The sequence below is a fragment of the Salmo salar genome, chromosome 09 (assembly GCF_965601325.2).
Source record: "Salmo salar chromosome 09, fSalSal1, whole genome shotgun sequence".
Classification (NCBI taxonomy): domain Eukaryota; kingdom Metazoa; phylum Chordata; class Actinopteri; order Salmoniformes; family Salmonidae; genus Salmo; species Salmo salar.
The window spans coordinates 3425386-3453317 of record NC_138299.1 but is presented as its reverse complement, the minus strand read 5'-3'; the positions used below and the strand labels follow the sequence as shown (position 1 = coordinate 3453317).

Below are 27932 nucleotides of genomic sequence, written 5' to 3'. Positions count from 1 at the left end.
GTGTGTGTGTGTAACCCGCCACACTCATATCGCTCAACATGCCACATAGCAGTTGTTTCCTGTCTGCCCCTTTCTCTGACTCTCTTCTGTAGATCTTCCAGTGCCCTGGCTTTGCCTGTCCCGAGGAACGCAATAAACACACATCAACATTGCGAATGCTTCCTCCCTCTGCGCCCATTAAACCCAGGGCTGCCAAGAGATAATTATATTAACAAGGACATCTTTAATAATATGAGATTGAATTGGATTTTTGATGAAGGACGAAACAGTGCTGACATTTTGGATCTCGTGATGAGGCCCTTGGTTTAGGTGATAACTATCTCACAGGAAATGGTAGAGCTGCTGACAAAAGCGGGAAAAAAGAACATGGCACAGAAATCATCTGTAGTGGTACCAGCTTTATTATGTCATGTTACAAAACCAAAACATCGATCATTTTATCGACACATTTAAAAAAAAAAAAATCGTCCATTGAGACACAAACAGTACTAGCTGTAAGCGACAAGGCAAGAAATGACATACTTTGACTTTGTTTTCGAGCTGCCTTTCTTGAAATTATCATAGCCTGCAATGATACGTAGGTACAAGGCCTGGAATATGTCACGTTGGGTTTCCGTCAAGGCAACCACGTGTACATTCTAAATGTACAAAACGTATGAGTCAGCCGAACCCAAATGACACCAGACAGGTTGAACGAGGGGAATCAAACGATCAAGTCTGGGAGGATGGCAGCTCTTGGCAACGTGTGCCACATTGACAGACACCACATTACTGTTGGTGATAAACACGTTTCTTTCTCTCTCCGATGAGTGACTGAATTGTTTTAAAAAGATACAAATGTTTGTCTATGTTCAAATTTGTTTACCATGATAACATAATCCTGTGGTTGAAATTTCACACTCAAAACAAGTTTGATGATTTTTTTCAAATCCAATGTATTTTCTATGTAGATTCCACATTAAAATACGTTGACAAATTACATTGAAACAATGTTGATTTAACCAGTTTGTGCCCAGTGTGTTATGTCCCAAATGGCACCCTATTCCCTACCGTATATATATAAAAGTAAGTGCAGTATGTAGAGAATAGGGTGCTATTTGGGATGCAGGCAAAGAGGGATATGTTCAGCAGATATTACAGGTTCCTTTTGAATGACTTTGAATAGCAACTGTATCAATAACACATTTTCTTAAAACGGACAAGGTGAATAATTTTATCTGATAAAGGAAGCCCAAAGACACACATTTGTAAAGCACTTCTGAATTGTGTATCTGTTGGAGAGCTAGTGGTGGGTTGCCATGGCTTCAGCCATTGATTTCATACAGTGCCTTCAGAAAGTATTCACACCACTTTTTTTGTGATTAAATTAGGATTTTGTGTCACTGATCTACACACAATACCCCATAATGTTAAGTGAAATTTTGTTTGTAGAACATTTTGGAAATTAATAAAAAATGTAAAGCTGAAATGTCTTGAGTCAATAAGTATTCAACTCCTTTGTTATGGCAAGCCTAAGTTCAGGAGTAAAAATGTGCTTAACAAATCACATAATAAGTTGCATGGACTTATTCTGTGTTCAATAATAGTGGTTAACATGATTTTTGAATGACTACCCCATCTCTGTATCCCACACAATCAATTATCTGTAAGGTCCCTCAATCGAGTACTGAATTTCAAGCGCAGATTCAACCACAAAGACCAGGTAGGTTATTTTAGTGCCTTCAAAGAAGGGTACCAATTGGTCAATGTTTATAGAAAAAAAAGATGAATATTCCTTTGAGCATGGTGAAGTTATTAATTAGGCTTTGAATGGTGTACCAATACACCCAGTCCCTACAAAGCGTCCTTCCTAACTCAGTTGCCGGAGAGGAAATGCTCAGGGATTTCACCATAAGGCCAATGGGTATTTTAAAAACAATTACAGAGTTTAATGGTTGTGATATGAGAAAAATGTGGATGGATCAACAACATTGTAGTTACTCCACAATACTAACCTAAATGACAGAGTGAAAAGAATTAAGCCTGTACAGAATACAAATATTCCAAACATGTATCATGTTTGCAACAAGGCACTTAGGTAATAATGCAAAAAATGTGGCAAAGAAATTCACTTTTTATCCTGAATACAAGGCGTTATGTTTGGGGCAAATCCAACACAACACATTACTGAGTACCATGTTATGGGTATGCTTGTCAACAGAGAAAGGTCTAGGGAGTTTCTTAGGATGCAAATAAACGGAATACAGCTAAGCACAGGCTAAATCCTAGAGGAAAACCTGATTCGGTCTTCTTTTCAACAGACACTGAGAGACGAATTCACCTTTCAGCAGCACAATAACCTAAAACACAAGACCAAATATATACTGGAGTTGCTTACCAAGATGACATTGAATGTTCCTGAGTGGCCTAGTTACAGTTTTGACATAAATCAGCCTGGAAATCTATGACAAGACTTGAAAATGGCTTTCTAGCAATGATCAACGAAGAATTTTAAAATAATAATGGGCAAATATTGTATAATCCAGGTGTGCAAAGCTCACCTGGAGCTCAAGCTCAAGTGTTTTATTTTTCATTCATTTGTAATAAATGTTAGAATTATTCTTCCACTTTGACATTACAGAGTATTTTGTGTAGATCGTTGACCAAAAAGGACAATTGAAAACAAATTATTCTCACTTTGTAACACAACAAAATGTGGAAAAAGTTAAGGGGTGTGAGTACTTTCTGAAGGCAATCTGGAAGAGGTGGTTCGTGCCTCTGGTCTCCCAATCCCCTTTGCAGGAGCTTGATTATATAAATCCAATCAACATTCTCTCCCACCACGAGGCAGGGGGCCTTAGGCCGCCTTGCCATAACAGACCTTAGCTATGGCATCTCCAACCTCAAAGGCTCTATGAGTAAATGTTTTGCAGCTAAAACCGAAATTGAGCTTTTATTATTGGAAAACTTCAGCTAGTTCCTCCGTTTCGGTCCATTTATCTTTTGTTCTGTGCCTAATAAACACGACCCAGGACTTACAGATGACATGACTAATCGGCTTTATTAATCAATCCAGAGAATAAACAGAATTAATCACATTTGTAATCGAATTCGCATGCCTGTTCCCGGGGAGCCAGCTGTTATGTAATTAACGCTATATAATTATGATGTCATTATTCTGTTTATTTCGTTAGTATTCGTGACTAGTGATCCAATTCAAGGCTCTGCATGTTGTTAATTCAATGTGGTCTCCCAAAGGCCACATGAGCATCTGATTTGCTTGTGTAAGTTCTATTGGTGGAGCAGGTCAGATCCCTGTTTGTTTTGATTATGGAAGAGTAATAACTTTTTAAAGGGGTGGTTAAGAGTCTAACTTTGTTAACACACACATCTGGATGCCATCCCCGACGTGGGCCTATGACAGGAGGTGGGGTTCCAGAAAGGGTTTGACGGATAAAGGCTGACGGATGGATGAGTCAGGCGCATATTTAGAGAAGTGTTAACACATGCATACACACAAATGCACAAACGTACACACACACACTGGCGCACACACACGCGCTGGCACATGTACATTAATACACGTCTGTCAGTCTCAATCAGGATCTTCCGCAGTACTGATTAACGTGAATACATGAACAATAGGTATAATAGGTACATGGTAGGGTTCCCTGTAAATATCAATTATTTTCGGTGCCATCTCTTTGACACTGACACACACACGTACACACAGGAACGAACAGATTTAGAACTGCACACTGAACATCATAAGCTCCTTGTCACCTTCAGGTGCACTAATACATCAATGAGGTCTGAACACACATCATAATAAATACTCAGGCTGTCATTTCATCACAAAGAAACCTCAAGAATACAGAGGACACCTTTATCTTCTCACGATTCCAGCATAACATCCCCACATACATTTTGCATGCTACCCAACTTCAAATAACCAACATCTGGTTCGAAGTTCGTAGTGCCGCTTACCCATCTGACAAAAGAAAGATAAAAAAAATAATGTGTGTCAAAAATAAATGTCATGCTCGAGCTCTTGCCCTTTGGCTTTTCGAGGTGAGCACCCAGTGGGAGGAAAGGTGAACAGATCATAGCTGCAGGGAGCAGGGATAGTGTGTGTGTGAATCCAGCTTGCATCACATGGATGAAGTCTCTGAAGGTTCTGATCATGATACGCAATTCCCAAAACCACAAGGATGGCATATGATAGCGGAAGGAACATCTCAATACAAAGAAACTTCCCTGGGAGTCCCGGGGCATGCTAAAAGGGCATGGCGCCAACAACACATGCCTCTGGAACATGATCAACTCATATAGAATAAACAGTCCTTATCTGATTTAGTCCCTTCAGTGTTGTGAATCCTATGTTGCTGTCCTTGTAGTGGCCTCTGGTTTGGGAGTCCATGCTGTAAGAACATATAATGTGTAGTGCTTTAAAGAACGTGACCCGTACTGCAACCCCACTCTCCTTGGAGTTCGAGTCCAACTGTCCGTCTGCTGCTGGCCTCCGGAGGCTTCCAATTTGAGCCTCTCAGAGCTTGTTCTAAAACAAGAATGCAGCAGCAGCAGCCTACGTTTGCAGGAATGTGTAGGTTGCTGTTCCGCTTGTCCAGCTGTTGCCCCTAAGTAGCTCAACACCTCTCCCCCCGCCATAGAACCAGACCACTAGGCAGGCCGGGACATGTGGGCAGCAGCTCTATTCTGAGTGGCTACTCCCTTCGGAGGCTATTACAAGGCCCCAATCAGGTCCAATACATCAGCGGGTCAAACCATCTGCGTGGACATGTGGGGTGGGTGAACTCAGAGGAAGCACTGGGATGGCACAGTTCCAGCTGGGCGTGCGTGTCCTTCCCCAGGGAAGACTTGAAGAAAGACTACCTGGAGCGCAGGAGGGGCACCTTGCACAACGCTCCCCAGAAGAAGCGCAGCACTGACGGGCTGAGGAAGATGAACACCCAGGGGTCCACGATGGAGTTGGTGGAGAGAAAGAGGAGGGCGATGAGGTCTGTCTTGTGGCTCTCTTTCCGCTGGCCCACGGAGTTTATGTACACACGGATCTAAGAGACAAGAGAGGAAGAGAAGACACTGAATAGCAAGTCCTAATGTCTTACCGCAGGATGTCTAAGTGCGGTATCTGTGCCTGAGGCTTGTTTAACGGGTAACGCCAACACCTGCAGCACATACTGTATTCATCCCCCCCCCCCCCAGCATGGGTACGAATCCCAGCCCCACTACTATTCTTCATTCCCCCCTCTCTGTGGCTCCCCACTCATTTCATCCTATCCCTCTCTGAATAAAATGAAAATACCCCCAAAATAATATTTTTAAAAAGTGTGGGATCCCACCTCTGCCACCAACTGTCTAAGCACGGGATCCCACCGCTGTCACCATCAATAACTGGCAAGGCTTAAAAGAGTATATTTTTTAAGCTCTCGCAAACATCCTGTTTATCTCATTCTCCCAAAAGTAAAGCAGACCAGAATGTACTCTTTGCTAGTACCTAACCAGCCAAACCACATTCCTATGTTTGTTTTGAAACCCTCAAACACAGGATCGGCAATGGGTGAAGTTGGCAAGGGCCAGTAGATGAAATGCATTTTAGGAGATCAGCGTCAATGTCAGATTATCGGAAACAGATCGTCTTTAGTGAAACAAAAGCTTCAGAAGAGGAAGCTAATTATGGAGTAACTCTCTCAAATAAACAAAAAGGAAGGCTGTTAAGTAATAAATAAATATAGAAACACATTTTGGCAGGACCTCAGAGGATAGCAGCATGGGAACCTTGGTTGTGTCCTCTCGAACATCACCCTTAACAAGCTCATAAAAAGTGATCCAATACAACACACTACTGGGCCCATGGCGTTGCAAAGATCACAACAATGGTTGACTGTGAGTGAGAAAACGTACCAACGCAACCATGCACTGATGGTATGTAACCCTATACTCGAGAGTACTGTATTTAGATTATTTAAGACTGCCTTACACTTGAGAAATTGTTTATTATCTAAAATAGCCTCACATTTTTATATATTAATTGGACCAAGAAGATGGAAATATGCAATCCTACTTATGGAGAATATTAAAATAATATAGTAATATGGATCTTTACTGATCATTCTACTTCAAAGCAAGTATAAGAATAATGATGATCCATGCTTCTTTGAAAACATACTGTAAATACTGAATAACAATATAAATGCAACATGCAAAAATGTCTGTGATTTTACTGAGTTACAGTTCATATAAGGAAAGCAGTGAATTTAAATAAAATCATTAGGCCCTAATCTATGGATTTCATATGACTGGGCAGGGGTGCAGTCATAGGTGGGCCCATCCACTTGGAAGCCAGGCCCACCCACTGGGGAGCCAGGCCCAGCCAATCAGAATGAGTTTTTCCCCACAAAAGGGCTTTATTACAGACAGAAATACTCCTCAGTTTCATCAGCTGTCTGGGTGGCTGGTCTCAGATGATCCCATAGGTGAAGAAGCTAGATGTTGAGGTCCTGGGCTGGCGTGGTTACATGTGGTCTGCGGTTGTGAGGCTGGTTAGACATACTACCAATTCTCTAAAACAGGCGGCTTATGTTAGAGAAATGCACATTAAATTCTCTGGCAGCAGCTCTGGTGGCCATTCCTACAGTCAGCATACCAATTGCACCCTCCCTCAAAACTTGGGACATCTGTCGCATTGTGTGTTGTGTGTTGTGTGACAAACCTGCACATTTTAGAGTGGCCTTTTATTGTCCCCAATGCAAGGCACACCTGTGTAATGATAATGCTGTTTATGATAATCAGCTTCTTTATTTGCCACACCTGTCAGGTGGATGGATTATCTTGGCAAAGGAGAAATGCTCACTTACAGGGATTTAAACACATTTCTGCACAACATTTTAGAGAAATACGCGTTTTGTGCATATGGAACATTTCTGTGATGTTTTATTTCAGCTCATGAAACATGGGACCAAAACTTTACATGTTGTTTTTACATTTTTGTTCAGTATATAATAATTTATCAAGCCTACAAGCAATACAAGACTCTATTATTATGGTGGGAGATTATAATACGGTTTTAAATACCTCAATGGACCGTAAAGGAAATCACACTACAAAATATCACCCTTATGCACTTAAGGAAATCACGAATATCATGGATATATTGGAACTAGTGGATATATGGAGGCTTATATATCATGACCTAGTGAGATAGACAGTTGAAGTCAGAAGTTTACATACACCTTAGCCAAATACATTTATAATCAGTTTTTCAAAACTTCTGATATTTAATCATTGTAAAAATTCCCTGTCTTAGGTCAGTTAGGATCACCACTTTATTTTAAGAACGTGAAATGTCAGAATAATAGTAGAGAGAATTATTTATTTTTAGCTTTTATTTCCTTCATCATATTTCCAGTGGTTCAGAAGTTTACATACACTCAATTGGTATTTTGTAGCATTACCTTTAAATTGTTTAACTTGGGTCAAACGTTTCGGGTAGTCTTCCACAAGCTTCCCACAATAAGTTGGGTGAATTTTGGCCCATTCCTCCTGACAGAGCTGGTGTAACTGAGTCAGGTTTGTAGGCCTCCTTGCTCGCACATGCATTTTCAGTTCTGCCCACACATTTTCTATGGGATTGAGGTCAATGCTTTGTGATGGTCACTCCAATACCTTGACTTTGTTGTCCTTAAGCCATTTTGCCACAAATTTGGAAGTATGCTTGGGGTGATTGTGCATTTGGACCCATTTGCGACCAAGCTATAACTTCCTGACTGATGTCTTGAGATGTTGCTTCAATATACCCACATCATTTTTTGGTGTTGATTGATGAGGAGAAAATATATTTCATCTGATTGCTTTCCGAATGCACTGTATATGCAAAATATTTGATGGTCAGACTGCATTCTGTCCCTTATCAACACCTTTTTTGTTGCCAGCGAGAATGACATAAGAAAGTAGTCAAGATGACTGGCTTGATTCAGCCTCCGCCATGTACAGTTGAAGTAAGAAGTTTAAATACACTTAGGTTGAAGTCATTAAAACTCATTTTTCAACCACTCCACAAATTTGATGTTAACTAACTATAGTTTTGGCAAGTTGGTTAGGACATCTACTTTGTGCATGACACAAGTAATTTTTCCAACAATTGTTTACAGACAGATTATTTCACTTACAATTCACTGTATCACAATTCCAGAGGGTCAGAAGTTTACATACACTAAGTTGACTGTGCCTTTAAACAGCTTGGAAAATTCCAGAAAATTATGTCATGGCTTTAGAAGCTTCTGATAGGCTAATTGACATCATTTGAGTCAATTGGAGGTGTACCTGTGGATGTATTTCAAGGCCTATCTTCAAACTCAGTGCCTCTTTGCTTGACATCACGGGAAAATCAAAAGAAATCAGCCAAGACCTCAGAAAATAAATTGTAGACCTCCACAAGTCTGGTTCATCCTTGGGAGCCAAACGCCTGAAGGTACCACGTTCATCTGTACAAACAATAGTACACAAGTATAAACACAATGGGACCACGCAGCCATCATACTGCTCAGGAAGGAGACGTGTTCTGTTGGTGCGAAAAGTGCAAATCAATCCCAGAACAAAAGCAAAGGACCTTGTGAAGATGCTGGAGGAAACAGGTACAAAAGTATCTATATCCACAGTAAAACGAGTCCTATATCGACATAACCTGAAAGGCCGCTCAGCAAGGAAGAAGCCACTGCTCCAAAACCACCATAAAAATAATATATTAGATTTGGAGAGGTATTTTCAGGGAATTGTATGGATATTAAAAATTTGATATCGCTATTCTAAAACGGATGGACAATGATTTTTAGGTAATATGTCAAATGCACGTATTCTCATATTTAAAAAATGTGTATATTTCGTATAAATATATGTTAATAGTATCTAACGTCTGTAGGGTCTCAATCCTTTACACAGCTTCTCCGGGGGATAGATGATTTGGAACAGCATTCGTCAGTGGGTGATTCTCAGAATCAAACTGCGTGCAGCCCTTTAAGTAGCCAATCTCCATCACACTATTGTTGACGTAAGTTCAATAATAAAAATCCCTAAGAAAATGTATACATTAAAAACAAAAAGTGTGAACCCTATATTAAAAGCTATTTTTTGTGTTTACAGCGGACAGACCCAAAAGATGGATCACGGGTGCTTCATGTACTCTGAACGAGGACGTCGATGCTATTCTGCCTTTCTGTTCGAATGGGTTTACCCTAACTCCCCCCAGGAACCAAGCTCCATATTTCCGCCCCAAACATGGCACAACATCTGCGCAAGTGCATTGCGCAGAATCCCACTGGCCCGAAAAGTTACTGCTTCAAGAAACGGCCCGACACGGACAAGGTTTGAAGCCATTATATCTGTTATATATATATAATATATATATATATATATATATATATATATATATGTCTTTAACCATCTGTACCTTCTGTAGTTCCTTCTCATAAAACGATCCCTCTATAAGCTCCCCGTCATAATCTTTTAATTTGTAGACAGGGGTATGCGAGGTAGACATTCGGTAACGGTGTCTTCGTCACTGTAACCTTGCTCATATTTCTTGTCGAAAACACCCCTCAACATTGATATACGTACCATGTCCCCCACTATGAATTTAAAATAAAAAAAAATCTTACAGCGAAGGGGGAACAAACTATACAGATTTTTAAAGACTTGAAAAGAGTTTTCAGAAGAGACCTCTGCGGGCTTCATCCTTATACTCTTATGGTAGCTGTAGTTGTAACCCTTTACTAAATCTTGAACTATTTCGATATATCTATGCGTGTTGTGATCTGTAAAATATCGCCACATCCGCTCCTTCAGAGTTCTGTTAAAGCGTTCGACAACTGAAGCTTTCAAATCCGAGCCTGTGGCAAAATGTACTATATTGTGCTTCTCCATGAGTTTCTGAAAAGTATAATAAAAAAATTATTTTCCGCCATCAGTCTGCACTTTCTTGGGGACTCCTCCTTCCTTCAAGATAGCGCCAAAGGCCCTGGTCACCTCTGCCCCACTCTTATTTCTTAAGACTCTTACAAAGGCCATTTTAGAGAAAATATCTATAACCGTTAGCATGTATCGATTTCCATCATTTTTATCTGTATGGGCCTGCATGTCACATAGATTCGCCTGAAACTGGGACAAGGGATGAGTAGAAAAAACTATATTTCTTGGAAATTGTTTCATACAGGTTTATGCATAGTATAAGCATCCTGCGCGGCTAACCAATCATCCACTTGAGCAACGCCTAACCGGCTACCTGTTCCTTCGGCTATAGCTCTCTGTAAATGCTCCTTACCCCCATAAGACCCAGGGTTAGAGGGGGTGTAATACACGTTTTTCAACATCTGCTCCACCATCCTTCCTGCCTCTCTGAGGTACAATAATGTTAATGAGCCACTTTCAAATAACGACAACATTTCAGTTTCATTTTTGTATTTTTATTTTTGCAAACATCATGTATTACATATACAGGCAATTTAGGATTCGTTGCAGGATACTTGTCCCCGTTTTCTCAACGATCCCAGCATGCAACACCCTGTATATTTGGTTTAGATTTACAGGCTTGTGTCGCTGAATTTTTAAAACCCACACATCAGCTATATAAGTATATAAACAACAAATGTGATACATGTTACAATTAAACGGTGTTTCAAACAAATAAAGTAAAATCTTAGACAAGTTTGCTTCTAGTTCTTCAGAATCAGCCACAAGACGGGAGACCAGTTGTGTCCATTGCATACTCTCGCCCGTATGTCGTACATGATTCATGATTTGCTCCATTTTTAGCACACGCTCTACATTAGCCCATGTATTATGGATTGTGTAGAACAATACATTGTTCACTTTATTTTCAATAATTTGATGCATCACATTTGTAAGTGCTCTCAAAAGAAAAAAACGTATTTATTCTCTCTAACAACGTATGTATATAGTTCCCCATTGCTTTACATCTAAATAACAAATAGGTATTGTCACTCGGTCTCTGGGGTTTTGTTGAGCCAGAAAGTCATCACGTCCTCCACCACAGCTTCCCGGTATTTGTTGTCGTCCACCAGGGTGTGTCGGATTTCTTTGAGTTTCTCGTGGATGTAGATCGCCTCCTTCAGTTCATGTAGGAAAGCCTCGGTTACCCCGTAAACTCTGGGAATAGACGGCACAAGACCCATAGACTCCAGGGCTCTGACCAGCGCAGGTATAAACCTGCAGGACCACAGTCTTTTCACCAGCTCCTCAAAATGGTTGAAAAGTAGTATTTTTGGGGCTCGTATAAACACGGATGCGGGCTGTGGACATGTAGGGAGTGTCGGGGATCTTGGCTGGGGGGAGTAGAATGGTTGGCTGCGAGGCATACAGTCCTTAGGGTCTGGCCCCCATGACGTATCAGAGTCCAGGTATGTTGTAGGAATATCCATGGTATATGCTGAAATGAAGAAGTGGAGGCTTTAAGGGACCTCCTTTTATTGTAGAACCAGGCCTTTGGGGGGTCAGGGCGTGGTTAACGCAGCCGCGTACTTAGTTCTTCGGGGGCTGACCCTTCTGAGGATGACCCTTCTTGGGATTCCTTTGAATCATAATCCTCAGGATTCGTATATATTATGCACTTCCTTAGCCGAACAATGCTCTGCCACTGTTGGCTCTGTACAAAAAGAACATCCAACAACTCAACATGCTCAATTCCATTAGATCCCAACTTTTAAAAGGAATAAGCATTCGCAACCTAAAATCCCCAGTCAGGCCACCATCACGAATGTTTTGGTTGCAGGTTTCCTCATTGCTGATATAGAACTCCACGCATCCACATGGAAGTCCATTCTTTCTCTGTATTTATCACCCTGTGAAATACTCTTCCTGAGGAGTCTGGGGTACCTTCCCAACGGGTCTCGTAGACCGTAAACAAGCTATACCCCTTGGTGATAACTCTCAGTTCGGGACACAAAACCTTGCGAAAACCCGACCAGTCTTCAGCCCCATAGCCCACTCCTAAAGTCTGGTCTGTATATTCTCCACCTTCGGCTACGGTATAGAGTTTCACTCTACGGGCCGGGTAATCAAACTGAGACCCCCAGTGCTGTCCATTAGACGTCATCACTTGATCTTTCAGTGCAGTTATGGGCGGTATTTGGGTTCTACACACACATAGAAACCGCTTTTTTGGCACATCGTATATTGTTGCTTTATACTGGGACTTTTCTCTATGTTTCAACCGCGGTCCTGCTTCCGTTGTTACGGTCATCACTGCTTTACCAAAATCCATGTTTATTTTTTAAATCTTGTTTAGTGTTCTGGGGCCGCATGTGTGTCTGGGGCGTATTTATAAGACGTCTGTCTCCAACACATAGCCCCCCGGACATTCCTAATTCATAGACAACAACCATAAGAGCAATAAAATAGGGGGGTGTGGGGGCCATCCTCTTTGAAATGTTCAAACACAACCCCCCCAGCTCAACGAGGTCCCTACACATCAATCATCATGACAACCTCAAAGTGATGCAATATAGATATAAAATAACACACACTCTAACACTCGAACAGGATGCAACTATATGACCCTAACCACGTGACACCTTCCCGCCAGGATGTCCTGACCGGATGCCCTTATTTGGGCATGTACGCCCCAGCTGGACATAGGGTCATAAATCACGATTTTGACCGATGCCGTCTACTTTATTCTCTCTGTCAAGGACCATATCACCTCCACCCTACCTGACACACTAGACCCACTCCAATTTGCTTACCGCCCCAATAGGTCCACAGACGACGCAATCGCCATCACACTGCACACTGCCCTAACCCATCTGGAGAGGAGGAATACCTATGTAAGAATGCTGTTCATCGATTACAGCTCAGCATTTAACACCATAGTACCCTCCAAACTCGTCATTAAGCTTGAGACCCTGGGTCTCGACCCCGCCCTGTGCAACTGGGTCCTGGACTTCCTGACGGGCCACCCCCAGGTGGTGAGGATAGGTAACAACATCTCCACCCCGCTGATCCTCAACACTGGGTCCCCACAAGGGTGCGTTCTCAGCCCTCTCCTGTACTCCCTGTTCACCCACGACTGCGTGGCCATGCACGTTCCAACTCAATCATCAAGTTTGCAGACGACACTACAGTGGTAGGCTTGATTACCAACAACGACGAGACGGACTATAGGGAGGAGGTGAAGGCCCTCGGAGTGTGGTGTCAGGAAAATAACCTCACACTCAATGTCAACAAAACAAAGGAGATGATCGTGGATTTCAGGAAACAGCAAAGGGAGCAGCCCCCTATCTACATTGACGAGACAGTAGTGGAGAGGGTGGAGAGTTTTAAGTTCCTCGACGTACACATCACGGACAAACTGAAATGGTCCACCCACACAGACAGCGTGGTGAAGGCACAGCAGCGCCTCTTCAACCTCAGGAGGCTGAAGAAATTCGGCTTGTCACCAAAAGCACTCACAAACTTTTACAGATGCACAATCGAGAGCATCCTGTCAGGCTGTATCACCGCCTGGTGCGGCAGCTGCTCCGCCCATAACCGGAAGGCTCTCCAGAGGGTAGTGAGGTCTGCACAACGCATCACCGGGTGCAAACTACCTGTCCTCCAGGACACCTACACCACCCGATGTCACAGGAAGGCCAAAAAGATCATCAAGGACAACAACCACCCGAGCCACTGCCTGTTCACCCCGCTATAATCCAGAAGGCAAGGTCAGTACAGGTGCATCAAAGGGGACCGAGAGACTGAAAGGTAGTTGTTGTGAAATTGTTAGGTTATATTACTTGTTAGATATTACTGCATGGTCGGAACTAGAAGCACAAGCATTTCGCTACACTTGCATTAACAGCTAACCATGTGTATGTGACAAATACATTTGATTTGATTTGATCTCCCTATCCCAGTCTGCTGTCCCCACTTGCTTCAAGATGTCCATCACTAAATGACTATCGCCCCGTAGCACTCACTTCTGTCATCATGAAGTGCTTTGAGAGGCTAGTTAAGGATCACATCACCTCTACCTTGCCTGACACCCTAGACCCACTTCAATTTGCTTACCGCCCCAATAGATCCACAGACAATGCAATCGCCATCGCACTGCACACTGCCCTATCCCATCTGGACAAGAGGAATACCAATGTAAGAATGCTGTTCATTGACTTTGGCTCAACATTCAACTCCATAGTACCCTCCAAGCTCACCATTAAGCTTGGGGCCCTGTGCAACTGGGTCCTGGACTTCCTGACAGGCCGCACCCAGGTGGTGAAGGTAGGAAACAACACCTCCACTTCGCTGATCCTCTACACAGGGGCCCCACAAGAGTGCATATTCAGCACCCTCCTGTACTCCCTGTTCACCCATGACTGCGTGGTCACGCACGTCTCCAACTCAATCATCAAGTTTGCAGATGACACAACGGTAGTAGGTCAGATTACCAACAATGACAAGACAGCTTACAGGAGGTGAGGGCCCTGGGAGTGTGGTGCCAGGAAAAAAATCTCTCACTTAACTTCTTGGTGACAGGGGGCAGTATTCAGAAATTCAGATGAATAACGTACCCAAATTAAACTGCCTGCTACTCGGGCCCAGAAGGTAGGATATGCATATTATTAGTAGATTTGGATAGAAAACACTCTGAAGTTTCTAAAACTGTTTGAATGATGTCTGTGAGTATAACATAACTCATATGGCAGGCAAAAACCTGAGAAAAAATCCAACCCAAAAGTGGTTTGTAGTTTTACAAATGATTGCCTTTCCAAACTACAGTGTCTGTGGGGTCATTTTGCACTCCCTAAGGCTTCCACTAAATGTCAACAGTCTTTAGAACCTTGTTTCGTGCTTCTATTGTTACTGGGGAGAGAATAAGAGCTGTCTCAAGCCTGGGACCAACGAGTTGTTTACTGCGCGGGCACGCAGGCGTGCTGTTCCTTCTTTTTCCTCTGTAATGAATACGCTATTGTCCGGTTGGAATATTATCGAAGATTTATGTTAAAAAGACCCTAAGGATTGATTGTAAACATCGTTTGACATGTTTCTACGAACGGTAATGGAACTATTTGACTTTTCGTCTCGGGTTTTGCACTCACGCATTATGTCTTTGGATTAGTGATCTGAACGCGCGAACAAAAGGAGGTATTTGGACATAAATATGGAGTTTATCGAACAAAACAAACATTTCTTGTGGAAGTGGGAGTGCATTCCGACGAAGATCAGCAAAGGGAAGTGAAGATTTATAATACTAATTCTGAGTTTTGTTGACTCCAGAACTTGGCAGTTAACTGTATAGCTTGCTTTGATGGCTGAGCTCTGTACTCAGCATATTGAACAATGTGCTTTCGCCGTAAAGCTATTTTGAAATCTGACACAGCGGTTGCATTAAGGAGAAGTGTATCTATAATTCTTTTAAAAAATGTTGTAAATTTTATCAACGTTTATGATGAGTATTATTGTAAATTGATGTGCTCATTCACCGGAAGATTGGAGACAATACATTTTCTGAACATCACGCGCCAATGTAAAATGGGGTTTATGGATATAAATATGAACTTTATTGAACAAAACATACATGTATTGTGTTACATTGAGTCCTGGGAGTGTCATCTGATGAAGATCATCAAAGGTTAGTGATTAATTTTAGCTGTATTTCTGGTTTTTGTGATGCCTCTTCTTGCTTGGAAAATGGCTGTGTGGTTTTTCTTGTTTAGGCTCTGTCCTAACATAATCTAATGTTATGCTTTCGCCGTAACGCCTTTTTGAAATCGGACAATGTGGTTGGATTAACGAGAAGTGTTTCTTTAAAATGGGATATAATAGTTGTATTTTTGAGAAATTTGAATTATGAGATTTTTGTTGTTTTAAATTTGCTGCCCTGCTATTTCACTGGCTGTTGAATAGTGTGCCCCCAGAGAGGTTAATGTCGACAAAACAAAGGAGCTGATCGTGGACTTCAGGAAACAGCAGGAAACCCCTATCCACATCGACGAGACCATAGGGGGCAGGTGGAAAGCTTCAAGTTCCTCGGCATACACATCACTGACGATCTGAAATGGTACACCCACACAGACAGTGTGGTGAAGAAGGCGCAACAGCGCCTCTTCAACCTCAGGAGGCTGAAGAAATTTGGCTTGGCACCTAAAACCTTCACAAACTTTTACAGATGCACAATTGAGAGCATCCTGTCAGGCTGTATCACCGCCTGGTATGGCAACTGCACCGCCCGCAACCGCAGGGCTCTCCAGAGGGTGGTGCGGTCTGCACAACGCATCACCGGGGGCAAACTACCTGCCATCCAGGACACCTACACCACCCAATGTCACAGGAAGGCCAAAAAGATCATCAAGGACAACAACCACCCGAGCCACTGCCTGTTCACCGCACTATCATCCAGAAGGAGAGGTCAGTACATGTGCATCAAAGGGGACCGAGAGACTGAAAAACAGCTTCTATTTCAAGGCCATCAGACTGTTAGCCATCATTAGGTGGCTTCCACCCGGTTACGTAACCCTGCACCTGAGAGGCTGCTGACCTATATACATAAACTTGAAATCACTGGCCACTTTAATAATGGTACACTAGTCACTTTAATAATGTTTACATACTGCTTTTCTCATCTCATATGTACATACTGTATTCTATTCTACTGTAGTCTATGCCACTCCGACATTGCTCATCCTAATATTTATATATTACTTAATTCCATTATTTTACTTTTAAGTTTGTGTGTATTGTGTGTATTGTTGTGAATTGCTATATATTACTGTACTGTTGGAGCTACAAAGACAAGCATTCTGCTACACGCAATAACATCTGCTAAACATGTGTATGTGACCAATAACATTTGATTTGATCTGGTGCCGTGGTTGTGTGCATCCCTAACATGTGGAAAATAAACAGTTAGATATCTGGGTGCAGAACCATACATGTGAGGGACCGGCTCAAATCGGTCTTATGTAGGAACATTTGAAATTGTGTTTTTTACATTGGATAAAAGTAGAGACTCAGAGCTACAAAATGGTATATCACACACTGCACTTGAGGAACAATGGGAAAGTAATTCTGCTTTGAAAGTTGATAAACTTGTAAACACCAACTTTTCAGAAAATAGTCTGTGAATATTTGGTGGCTACTGGAGAGCTCTCCTTTGTCTACACCCATTCAGCATTGTTCACGCCCTCTTAAGCCAGCCCCACCCATCTCTTTAAGGATTCACATGAGGTGCTAAACAGTGAGTGGTGTAGTAGATTAAGACTAAATGTGGTAAAAGTAGTAGCCTACAATAAGGAAAAATTCCAGGTACACAGAAAGTGTCCAGATATAAATATTTTATAAATATTAGATGACACTAACCCAGACACACTTGTCTAAATTGATGGGTCAACAGTTTTTACCCCCAAGCCATAAGACTCCTGAACAGGTAATCAAATGGCTACCCAGACTATTTGCACTGTGTGTGTCCCCCAACCCCTCTTTTACGCTGCTGCTACTCTCTGTTTATCATATATGTATGCATTGTCACTTTACTATACATTCATGTACATACTACTTCAATTGCCCCGACCAACCAGTGCTCTCGCATATTGGCTAACCGGGCTATCTGAATTGTGTCCCGCCACCCACCACCCGCCAACCCCTCTTTTACGCTACTGCTACTCTCTGTTCATCATATATGCATAGTCACTTTAACCATATCTACAGTTGTGGCCAAAAGTTTTGAGAATGACACAAATATACATTTTCACAAAGTCTGCTGCTTCAGGGTCTTTAGATATTTTTGTCAGATGTTACTATGGAATACTAAAGTATAATTACAAGCATTTCATAAGTGTCAAAGGCCTTTATTGACAATTACATGAAGTTGATGCAAAGAGACAATATTTGCAGTGTTGACCCTTCTTTTTCAAGACCTCTGCAATCCACCCTGGCATGCTGTCAATTATCTTCCGGGCCACATCCTGACTGATGGCATCCCATTCTGGTTGGTCGGGGCAATAATCAATGCTTGTAGTTTGTCAGAATGTGTGGGTTTTTGTTTGTCCACCTGCCACTTGAGGATTGACCACAAATTCTCAATAGGATTAAGGTCTGGGGAGTTTCCTGGCCATGGACCTAAAATATTGATGTTTTGTTCTCCGAGCTACTTAGTTATCACTTTTGCCTTATGGCAAGGTTCTCCATCATGCTGGAAAAGGCATTGTTCGTCACCAAACTGTTCCTGGATGCTTGGGAGAAGTTGCTCTCGGAGGATGTGTTGGTATCACTCTTTATTCATGGCTGTGTTCTTAGGCAAAATTGTGAGTGAGCCCACTACCTTGGCTGAGAAGCAACCCCACACATGAATGGTCTCAGGATGCTTTACTGTTGGCATGACACAGGACTGATGGTAGCGCTCACCTTGTCTTCTCCGAACAAGCTTTTTTTATTATGCCCCAAACAATCAGAAAGGGGATTCATCAGAGAAAATGACTTTACCCCAGTCCAATCCCTGTACCTTTTGCAGAATATCAGCCTGTCCCTGATGTTTTTCCTGGAGAGAAGTGGCTTCTTTGCTGCCCTTCTTGACACCAGGCCATTCCTGAGCAAGCTCTGTACTGGTGGTGCCCTGATCCCGCAGCTGAATCAACTTTAGGAGACGGTCCTGGCGCTTGCTGGACTTTCTTGACCACCCTGAAGCCTTCTTCACAACAATTGAACCGCTCTCCTTGAAGTTCTTGATGATCCGATAAATGGTTGATTTAGGTGCAATCTTACTGGCAGCAATATCCTTGCCTGTGAAGCCCTTTTTGTGCAAAGCAATGATGACGGCACGTGTTTCCTTGCAGGTAACCATGGTTGACAGAGGAAGAACAATGATTCCAAGCACCACCCTCCTTTTGAAGCTTCCAGTCTGTTATTCGAACTCAATCAGCAGGACAGAGCGATTTCCAGCCTCGTCCTCGTCAACACTCACACCTGTGTTAACGAGAGAATCACTGACATGATGTCAGCTGGTCCATTTGTGGCAGGGCTGAAATGCAGTGGAAATGTTTTTGGGGGATTCAGTTAATTTGCATGGCAAAGAGGGACTTCATAACCTTCTGGAGTATATGCAAATTGCCATCATACAAACTGAGGCAGCAGACTTTGTGAAAATGAATATTTGTGTCATTCTCAAAACTTTTGGCCACGACTGTACATGTACATACTACCTCAATCAGCCCGACTAACCTGTGTCTGTATGTAGCCTCGCTACTTATATTTTTCACTGTCTTTTTACTGTTGTTTGTTTTCTATACTTACCTATTGTTCACCTAATACCTTTTTTGCACTATTGGTTAGAGCCTGTAAGTAAGCATTTCACTGTAAGGTCTACACCTGTTGTATTCGGCGCACGTGACAAATAAACTTTGATTTGATAGAAATGCTATAACCCCCAGCCACATCTTGCCAAGTGGATGGGTATCTACAGAAGGTGTAAACAGTACAGCCACATGGTTACTTGCATAGTAGCAATATCATAAATAGATAGTGTAAATATAAATTAAATAATATCCAGTATGTACAAGAACAATATCAATAACAATATCAGTGATAGATGAGGTATTTATAGGCATACAATCAGTGGTAAAATTGCTGAGCAGCAGGATAAAACATTTTTTAGTAGCAGTTCGTATGGCGTGTGTGTTAGGAGAGTCACTTGAATAGTGGCACTGCAGATAGTGCTGATGACTGGTCCATCTGAACCATGCATGAAAAAGGGAATCTATATTCGGAGAGCCTGTTTCTGTCCTGCCTCTGTCCTGCTTTTGGTGCAGGGCATGTGATGTCCGTAGCCTCTTTGTCGCAAAACTCCCTGATCTTCTCAAAAACATAAGTTTGTCTAGCTGTGTCCAGTCCAGGTGGTGCTTGTACACCTATTTAATACTACTGTAAACCAAACTCAGTCTAATCTGGGACACCATAGCCTCAACAGGCAGCCAGTTGAATTCCTGAAAGCAGCTCCTGCCTATGTGAGTATGTGGACTCACCTTCAATACTACCCTGATCAGTTTATGCTGGGCTATCTTGAGCTTCCCCTTCAGAAGCTTAAATAAGCCCCCAAACCAGGAAGTACCAGCGTAGTAAAAATGGCATTGAATGAGGGCAGTAGCTAGCCCTCTCATGGTCCTTATCAAGCAGCTTAGACTTTCTAGCCCATAACTTAGTCTTGGATTTAACTATCCATAGCACTTTAGTGGCCATGCTCACACCTCCCAAGCTTCCATCAAGATCTTGCTACCATGGAAATGAAAATAACCACCCTGATTAACTCTTTAGTAATTTCCCAGTATACCTATTTGCTTATGGTCTTGCCTACACCTAGTGACTTGTTTTTTTAATTATATGAGCAAAAAATATTCCATTTGATTTGGAACGGCATTTCAGACAAAATTAAACAGGCCTATTTATATAACAAATATGAATTCGGAGGGCAGAAATGATTAAATATTAAAGCATTAGACCTCTCACTGAAGTCTTCAGTCATACAAAAGTTATACTTAAACCCAAACTGGTTATCTAGCAGATTAGTAAAAATGTCTCACCCCATATTCAACAATGGCCCTTTTCCCTTTAATCAGATTACAATCTCTCACTTTGTTATTTGAAAATTAAAATCCAAAATATCGCTATTAAAACATGCCATTAAAAGTTGGTTGCAATTTCAGTTTAATCCACCAGAAAAGACAGAACAACTATTACAATAAATATTATGGTTAAACTCAAATATACTAATTGATTAAAAAAACGATGTCATAATTTTTTTTTTAAGTATAACCTTTGTAAATGTTATCATAAATAGGACTGGTGAAGTAGTCACACATGCAGCTCACAAAAATATATGGAAATGTCTGCTCTACTCAAAATTACAACCAACTAATTGCAGCACTACCGCAAAAATGGAAGAGCCAAGTGGAAGGGGGAGAAAGTAAGGAACTTGTCTGTTGGCCTTGCTTTAAAGACCAGTATTGGTTAAAGAAAATTGTGATACATTTTTTTTTTTAAGTATACAAATTTAATTTAAGGACAAAAAAATGAACAGCTGTACCACAGAGATTTGATGTACTAATACCATGGCAGATGGTTTATCAACCGATACACAAAACAATGCTGGATTCAAAACTTAAGAGTTTTTCAATTTAAATGATTATACAGAATTCTTGCAACCAATAGAATATTATATATAAGCGGGATACAACCATCCCAGCTCTGTAGATTTTGCTGCGAAGTGACAGAATCATTAGATCATTTGTTTTGGTACTGTCCATATGTAGCTTGTTTTTGGTCGCAGGTTCAGGAATGGCTGAAGAATTGCAACATTTACCTGGAGCTAAATAGCACTGCTGGGTGATTTAAAAAGTCATAGTCAATCGATCAATAATATAATAATATTTTTCGCAAAATAATTATTTAATTTACAATCTGTAGAAACTATGAGAATAGAAAGGTTCAATACTTTTGTGAAGCATCACAGCACAGTTGAAAAATATATGGCAAATAGAAATCAAAACTGGACGGTCTTCAGAGATATGTGAAAGGGGTTGAGTGGAGCTGAAGGATGGGATTAAAAACAAACAAAAGGTAACTATTGTAAAATATACTGTGTCCGTAAAATGTATATGTCACGACTTCTGCCTAAGTCGATGCCTCTCCTTGTTCGGGTGGTGCTCGGCGGTCGACGTCACCGGTCTTCTAGCCATCATTGATCCATTTTTCATTTTGCATTGGTTTTGTCTTCCTACACACCTGGTTCCAATCCAATTCATTACATGTTGTGTATTTAACCCTCCGTTTCCCCTCATGTCCTTGTCAGAGATTGTTTGTGTTATGTGCTCGTGTTTTGTATTGGTGCGCGACGGGTTATTTTACCCATGTTTATTTATTTATGTACGTAGTTTTTTTTGGAGTTTGTTTTATATTTATTAAACTACTCCATTTACCCCAAGTTGGTTTCTCCTGCACCTGACTTCCCTGCCACCTACACACACAAATATGACAGTATATATAAGCTGGAAGTAGAAGCCTAAGTGCTATTGTCCATTATTTTACTCCAATTAGCAGAGGTGTGGTAGGGTTAGGGGAAAATAATAAAGGAAAATGTATTTAAAAATATATATTTACAAAATAAATATATGGGGGATTGGAAATAATGCAGACAATTACATTGATGGAAGCCACAATCTATCTGCAATATTAAAGCTGATCTACAAAATAATAATAACAAATAAAAATGTAAAGTATAACAAGCGGTAGATATGTTCTATGTGCACTATTTCTATGCTTCCCTTAAGTTTTGTTTTTGTGTCTTTTACTTTCGGTTTTGTACACCAGCTTCAAACAGCTGAAATAACAATATTTTTGGTTATGGAAAATACACTACATTTCACAGCAGTTTAGATGGTACAAAGATTATCCACACTATACTCGCTTATTTTGCCACATAAAATGAAATTAGGCAAACTATTAGAGTTTTAGCAACCAGGAAATGGTGGAGCAATTTCTGCATAGTGCAACTTTAAAACATACAGAGTTTGTATGTAAGCTAATCAAACAAGAGAGGGTAGGCTGAGGCCAGAGCAACAATGACACTATCTACATTTCTATTCCACATGCTAAATGTCACAGAGTCGAAGATGTATTTGCAGGAGCGAAACAAGATTTGGTCTGGTACAAATTTCCACCAGTCTGTCTGTCGCTAGATACCTTAGAACAGATGCTATTTTCTGAAATAAAGTCAAATAAAGTACAAATGCCATCAATATCCCTATCAAGTAATTCCACAATAATGATAGGAAAATGTGACCATCTCACAGGTTATTACTCTCAGTATTAGTGAGACACATTCCTCGACCGGGCACACACAGCCCCTGCTCTATGTAGCTAAGCTATGTGCACTGTTTGGCTTTCCCAGTGTGACACACAAATGCTGACTCCAGTAAAAGTGGGCCAATTTCCTGAAACAACCATAATTACTCCAATATCCTGTGGGTGGAACTAGCAGTGTGAACAACCTCGAGGAGAGTGAAAAACACACCACAGCCATGCCTTACTTTTGTGTCTGCACGGTGTACAGGACCTTAGGTACTCACAAAGTGCAATGGGGCCAAGCTCATCCATATGAATTATTGACCCTGCTAAGTGTGAGGGTTGATTAGTGTTCTCAATACATTCATATTCCAGTAAGCATTAGGCAAATATAGTAATGGCTTTATAAGTACCTCCAGATTGTGATTCTCTACTATTCTTTCCTTGTGTCCTTTCTCTATGGCTCCTCAGAACGTATTTCTGACTTTCTCCTCCAATGCGTTTTTGGAGAAGGAAGCGATGAGATAGGACTTGAGGAATCGAGCAAAAGACGAATGAAGAAATAGCCTACATGTAATTTTGGTATTCCCTCCAGCCGAGGTGCAATTTTGTTTCCCAAGAGTCAGGGGGTTAGGGAACAGCACCTTATCCCCCAGGGTTTAATCTACTAAATAAAAATACTTCAGAGAGCTTCTTCAAATTCTCCACTAATTCTGCTCTGTCTGAACCCTACGTACCCTGGAACTTGAGAAAACTCTGGCTGGATTGTTTCATGCGGTTGCTTGTTGTTTAGTTAGAGAGCACTCTGGGTGGATGTTGATGAGACAAGCAGATAGCTGTATTCTCAGTAGGTGTTCAATTGCAACAGTGAAACTATGTTTAATTATTCATCATATCATCTGTGACTGAGCGTACAGAAGCAGGATGCGGTTTCATTAACAGCAGACCGACCTAGAGTATAGGCTTAAATCCCACAGGGGGCTCTGACTGTGTCGGCATTACCTTAGATAGAGTCTAGTGCGCTATACTGCCTATAACACTACCTCTGAGCGATAAGAACGATTAACCAAGACGTGGGAAATACGTTTAAAAGTATAGGATCCTCATTTATCACCTTTTAAGAGTCCCGAGTTTTCGAACACAATGGAATGTTTGAAATTGAACGAATGATGTTGTTATTGATAACCTATACAAGTTATGTGGTTAACAACCATACTTTTACAGTATGCGGGGTCCTGTGTTTGGCATGATAAGCAAGGCCGATGTTCCGCTTTCACGATTGGTTTACAGATGGCGTCATGGGACATCCATGCGTTTGCGCGTATGGCCGATGTTGCTTTTCTCCATAGGGGCAGACACCTTGTCAATTTAGCAGGAGATCATTATTCTGTAACAAGCACATTTTTCATGCCATCTACCTATTGGTGACCTTAAATCTATCAATGGATCTCATCCATCATATGGAGCGGGGGTGGTTGAGAGGGAAACTGCATTGGCCCCACTGTTGGGGCCCTGGACCGCCACTGTGCGACCCTGATGAAGCTCCAATTGTGAGAAAGCTGACTGACAGGTAATGCCTTATGATACAGGTATAATGCATTGACTTTTCGTAATGTATGACCCCCCTTATAGCCTTATAACGAGACATCATAAATGTCAATGCACTCTAAATGATTATACCTGTCAGAGTTAAATTACCAAAGTTGACTTTTCTAATAACCTGTTTTGGTTTTGTGGGGGAATTGTTCTGTGTGAAATGTCACTGGTTGGTTGGCATTTGGTTTCCTGCCTACATGACGCATACAGTGATCTATAAGTAGGTACCACTCTGTTTCCTATTGTTGTCTACTTCCTTCCGTTTCTGAGTGTCTTTCATAAGATATACTAATAATAACACAAACTCCATGTAGTAAGTGTTAAAGTACATAATGTGTTTATATCATAGCATAACTGGCACACAATCCTCAGGGAACGCTAGTCTAATCTGACATAAATCAAGAGCCAGGAGGATTCAATCACCACTTTATTGAACCAGAGGCAATTAGGACTAATGACCATGTAACTCCATGAATGGTGATATATGGGACACTGGGATTGCCGTGTCTTTACAGGACTGAATCTGCTAATCACAACAAATCACAGCTGACAGAGACAAGTGTCCACCCCTGACATACCATTCCACATGGATTCACAAAATCCCATCTAAAGCCTTAGGTTAATGTACATTGATCCTCAGAATATGCCATGAACAGGGTATTGAGGCAATACCTCAGTCAATGACAAGCAGATTTTTAGGAGCAGGAGAAATATAGCTCCAACATATGGGCACAATTTGACATGCTAGTTGTGGTTAACCTTTTATGCTTTATCTTAGGTTGCAAAATGCTTTGAGATATAAAAGACATATGTGAATGTCTTTATTGAAATGCAATGCCCTCTTTATTGCATAACTGTACTGAATAAGAACATGTGTTACTCATGTTTGTCTTTCTTTTCTGAGAAACACTCTTTGTTGATACATGTACATTTTTATGCTGACTGTATTAGACAGGCATCCTAATATTTTTGGATGTGCAACTGTTTGGATGTTGGCTTTGCCTTTTACTTTCAGTAGACTATATGACAAGGTATAATGCATTGTGATGCAGTTATAAGGCATTGCGAGACGGGTTATTAGCTTATGTCTAACTATTATCATAATAATGATCATGATTAAATAACAGTCATTTTGAGTACGTTAAAGATTTCATAGAGAGACATAGCCTACCATATAAACCTAAAATGTATCCTACCACTGTTATAACAAGTAATATGGCATTAGAGCTGTCTGCAGACCAAGTAAATTGTTATTACCTATCAAGTGAGAAATCAAATATAGCTTGACTCGATTGCGCAAAATATACGTGTCAGACTATCAAAGGGACACTTGGGAGGCAAACAGTACAACATTTAGAAAAGTTAAAAAACTTACCACCAGAGGAAGGGAGCAAATCATGAATATCACCGTCATGAACACCAGTACGATGAGATGCTCGACCTCTTCGGACATGGAGAGGACTCTCCGGTCCTTCTTACTCCGAGTTGTCACGGGTCCCCCGTTTAGTTTGCGCCTCCGGTACATCAAAACCAGGTGATAAACGACAAAGGCGTTACAAGCCGCTACAGAAAGGACTAAAATGAGCATAACAGTTGCGTACAGGACTGGGTAAACACGGTCTTCAGACATTAACGGATTCATGTCAATGAAGCACCACGTCCCCGGGCAATACTGCACGTAGTCCCCGAAACCCAAAAAGGGCATGATGCAAAACACCGCGCAAACTAAATAGATGAACGGAATGGTGATATATCCACAACGTTTAGTGATGTGCCGCCCGTAGAAGTAGGGGTAGCCAATTGAGAGGCATCGCTCGAGCGCCATGGCGAAGAGGAGAAATAATGTGGCCAAGCTGAAAAAAGTCATACAGAATCCAAAATACTCACACATTGCAGGAGGTTCAGTCTTAATCATAGCAATAATGGTGGTGTTTAAGGAATAGGCAGCCAGGACGAAAGGGCTGACCAGACAGGTGCCCATCAAGTCCGTGACGACCAGCGTGGTGACCAGAACGTGAAAGAGCGACAGTCGCTGCCGGCTCTGGTACTTCCTGCGGCGGATCTCCAAAAGGATCAAAGCGGCCAAGTTCCCTATCACTCCGGCGGAGAACATGATCGCGCTGATGCGCGGGTTCCCCTTGTCAATGTGCAGATTGCTGTGGCATGGGTCATTCTCTGTGTCATTTGCCATAGGAAGAGCTTTGCCTCCGTTAAATACTTCAGTCCTGCTCTATCTGGGTGATATTCCAAAACGAGTTGCTGTTCCGCAGAATTAAACTTAAGTGCTTTAGTTTCAGCACTTTAAAAGGTTGCGGTGTCTGGGAGCTTGTGATGAGACAGGTTGAGAGAGGAGGGCACCTATTGTGATGGCGCCACAAGCGTCTTTTCTCCACCTTTTCTTTACACGAATTACAACTCATCAGTGAAGTATAGTGAGCTAAGGTTTCTATGTCGTGGAGCTCCGCCCCATATGGGAGCTCTCCTAGTGGTTTACCCAGCTGCCTAGGCAGTAAATAGACAGAGAAAAAATTATGCACACATCTGCAGCCAATAGTAGTACAGGTGTCCCTATATAAGGGGATGCTTCCCCTCAATCAGCCTCCCATTATCTTCAGCTACAGGACTGGACTGAAGAAGCAGAGAAGAGAGAAGTCTCAGGACTCTCCTGGTCTCGACTTCCTACTTCAATGAGCACGCATTTTCCACACCCAAAAGCTCTTTTAAGAGCTCAGTGTCGATGCTCCACTATGGCGGCTACGGACCTGCACGACTTACAGTTGAAGTTGGAAGTTTACATACACCTTAGCCAACTACATTTAAACTCAGTTTTTCACAATTCCTGACATTTAATCATAGTAAAAATTCCCTGTCTCAGGTCAGTTAGGATCACAACTTTATTTTAAGAATGTGAAATGTCAGAATAATAGTAGAGAGAATGATTTATTTCAGCTTTTATTTCTTCCATCACATTCCCAGTGGGTCAGAAGTTTACATACACTCAATAAGTACTTGTTAGCATTGCCTTTAAATTGTTTAATTTGGGTCAAACGTTGTGGGTAGCCTTCTACAAGCTTCCCACAATAAGTTGCGTGAATTTTGGCCCATTCCTCCTGACAGAGCTGGTGTAACTGAATCAGGTTTGTAGGCCTCCTTGCTCGCACATGTTTTTCAGTTCTGCCCACAAATTTTCTATAGGATTGAGGGCAGGGCTTTGTGATGGCCACTCCAATACCTTGACTTTGTTGTCCTTAAGCCATTTTGCCACAACTTTGGAAGTATGCTTGGGGTCATTGTCCATTTGGAAGACCCATTTGTGACTTTAACTTCCTGACTAATGTCTTGAGATGTTGCTTCAATATATCCACATAATTTTTCTCCCTCATGATGCCATCTATTTTGTGAAGTGCACCAGTCCCTCCTGCAGCAAAGTACCCTCACAACATGATGCTGCCACCCCCGTGCTTCACGGTTGGGATGGTGTTCTTCGGCTTGCAAGCTTCCCCCTTTTTCCTCCAAACATA

At 41.6% G+C, this 27932-nt stretch overlaps 1 protein-coding gene across 1 annotated transcript; it reads right to left on the bottom strand.

Annotated features, from left to right (window-relative positions):
- Positions 1-378: 378 nt before the first annotated feature.
- ptger2a (prostaglandin E receptor 2a (subtype EP2)) lies at positions 379-26866 on the bottom strand. The gene is made up of 2 exons (XM_014210027.3): positions 25787-26866; positions 379-5051 (listed from the first exon to the last, which is right to left on the bottom strand). Exons 1-2 carry the CDS (start codon positions 26600-26602, stop codon positions 4869-4871), a joined length of 999 nt encoding a protein of 332 aa, XP_014065502.1. The 5' UTR covers positions 26603-26866; the 3' UTR covers positions 379-4868.
- Between the last annotated feature and the right edge of the window lie 1066 nt (positions 26867-27932).

What these genes read in the sequence shown, in the direction of transcription:
- ptger2a (XM_014210027.3), bottom strand. Translation starts at nt 26,602, where the DNA reads ATGGCAAATGACACAGAGAATGACCCATGCCACAGCAATCTGCACATT. An exon ending in TTTGCTCCCTTCCTCTGGTG is followed by an intron (nt 5,052 to 25,786) that starts GTAAGTTTTTTA and finishes CTTGTCTCTTAG; the next exon opens with ATCCGTGTGTACATAAACTC.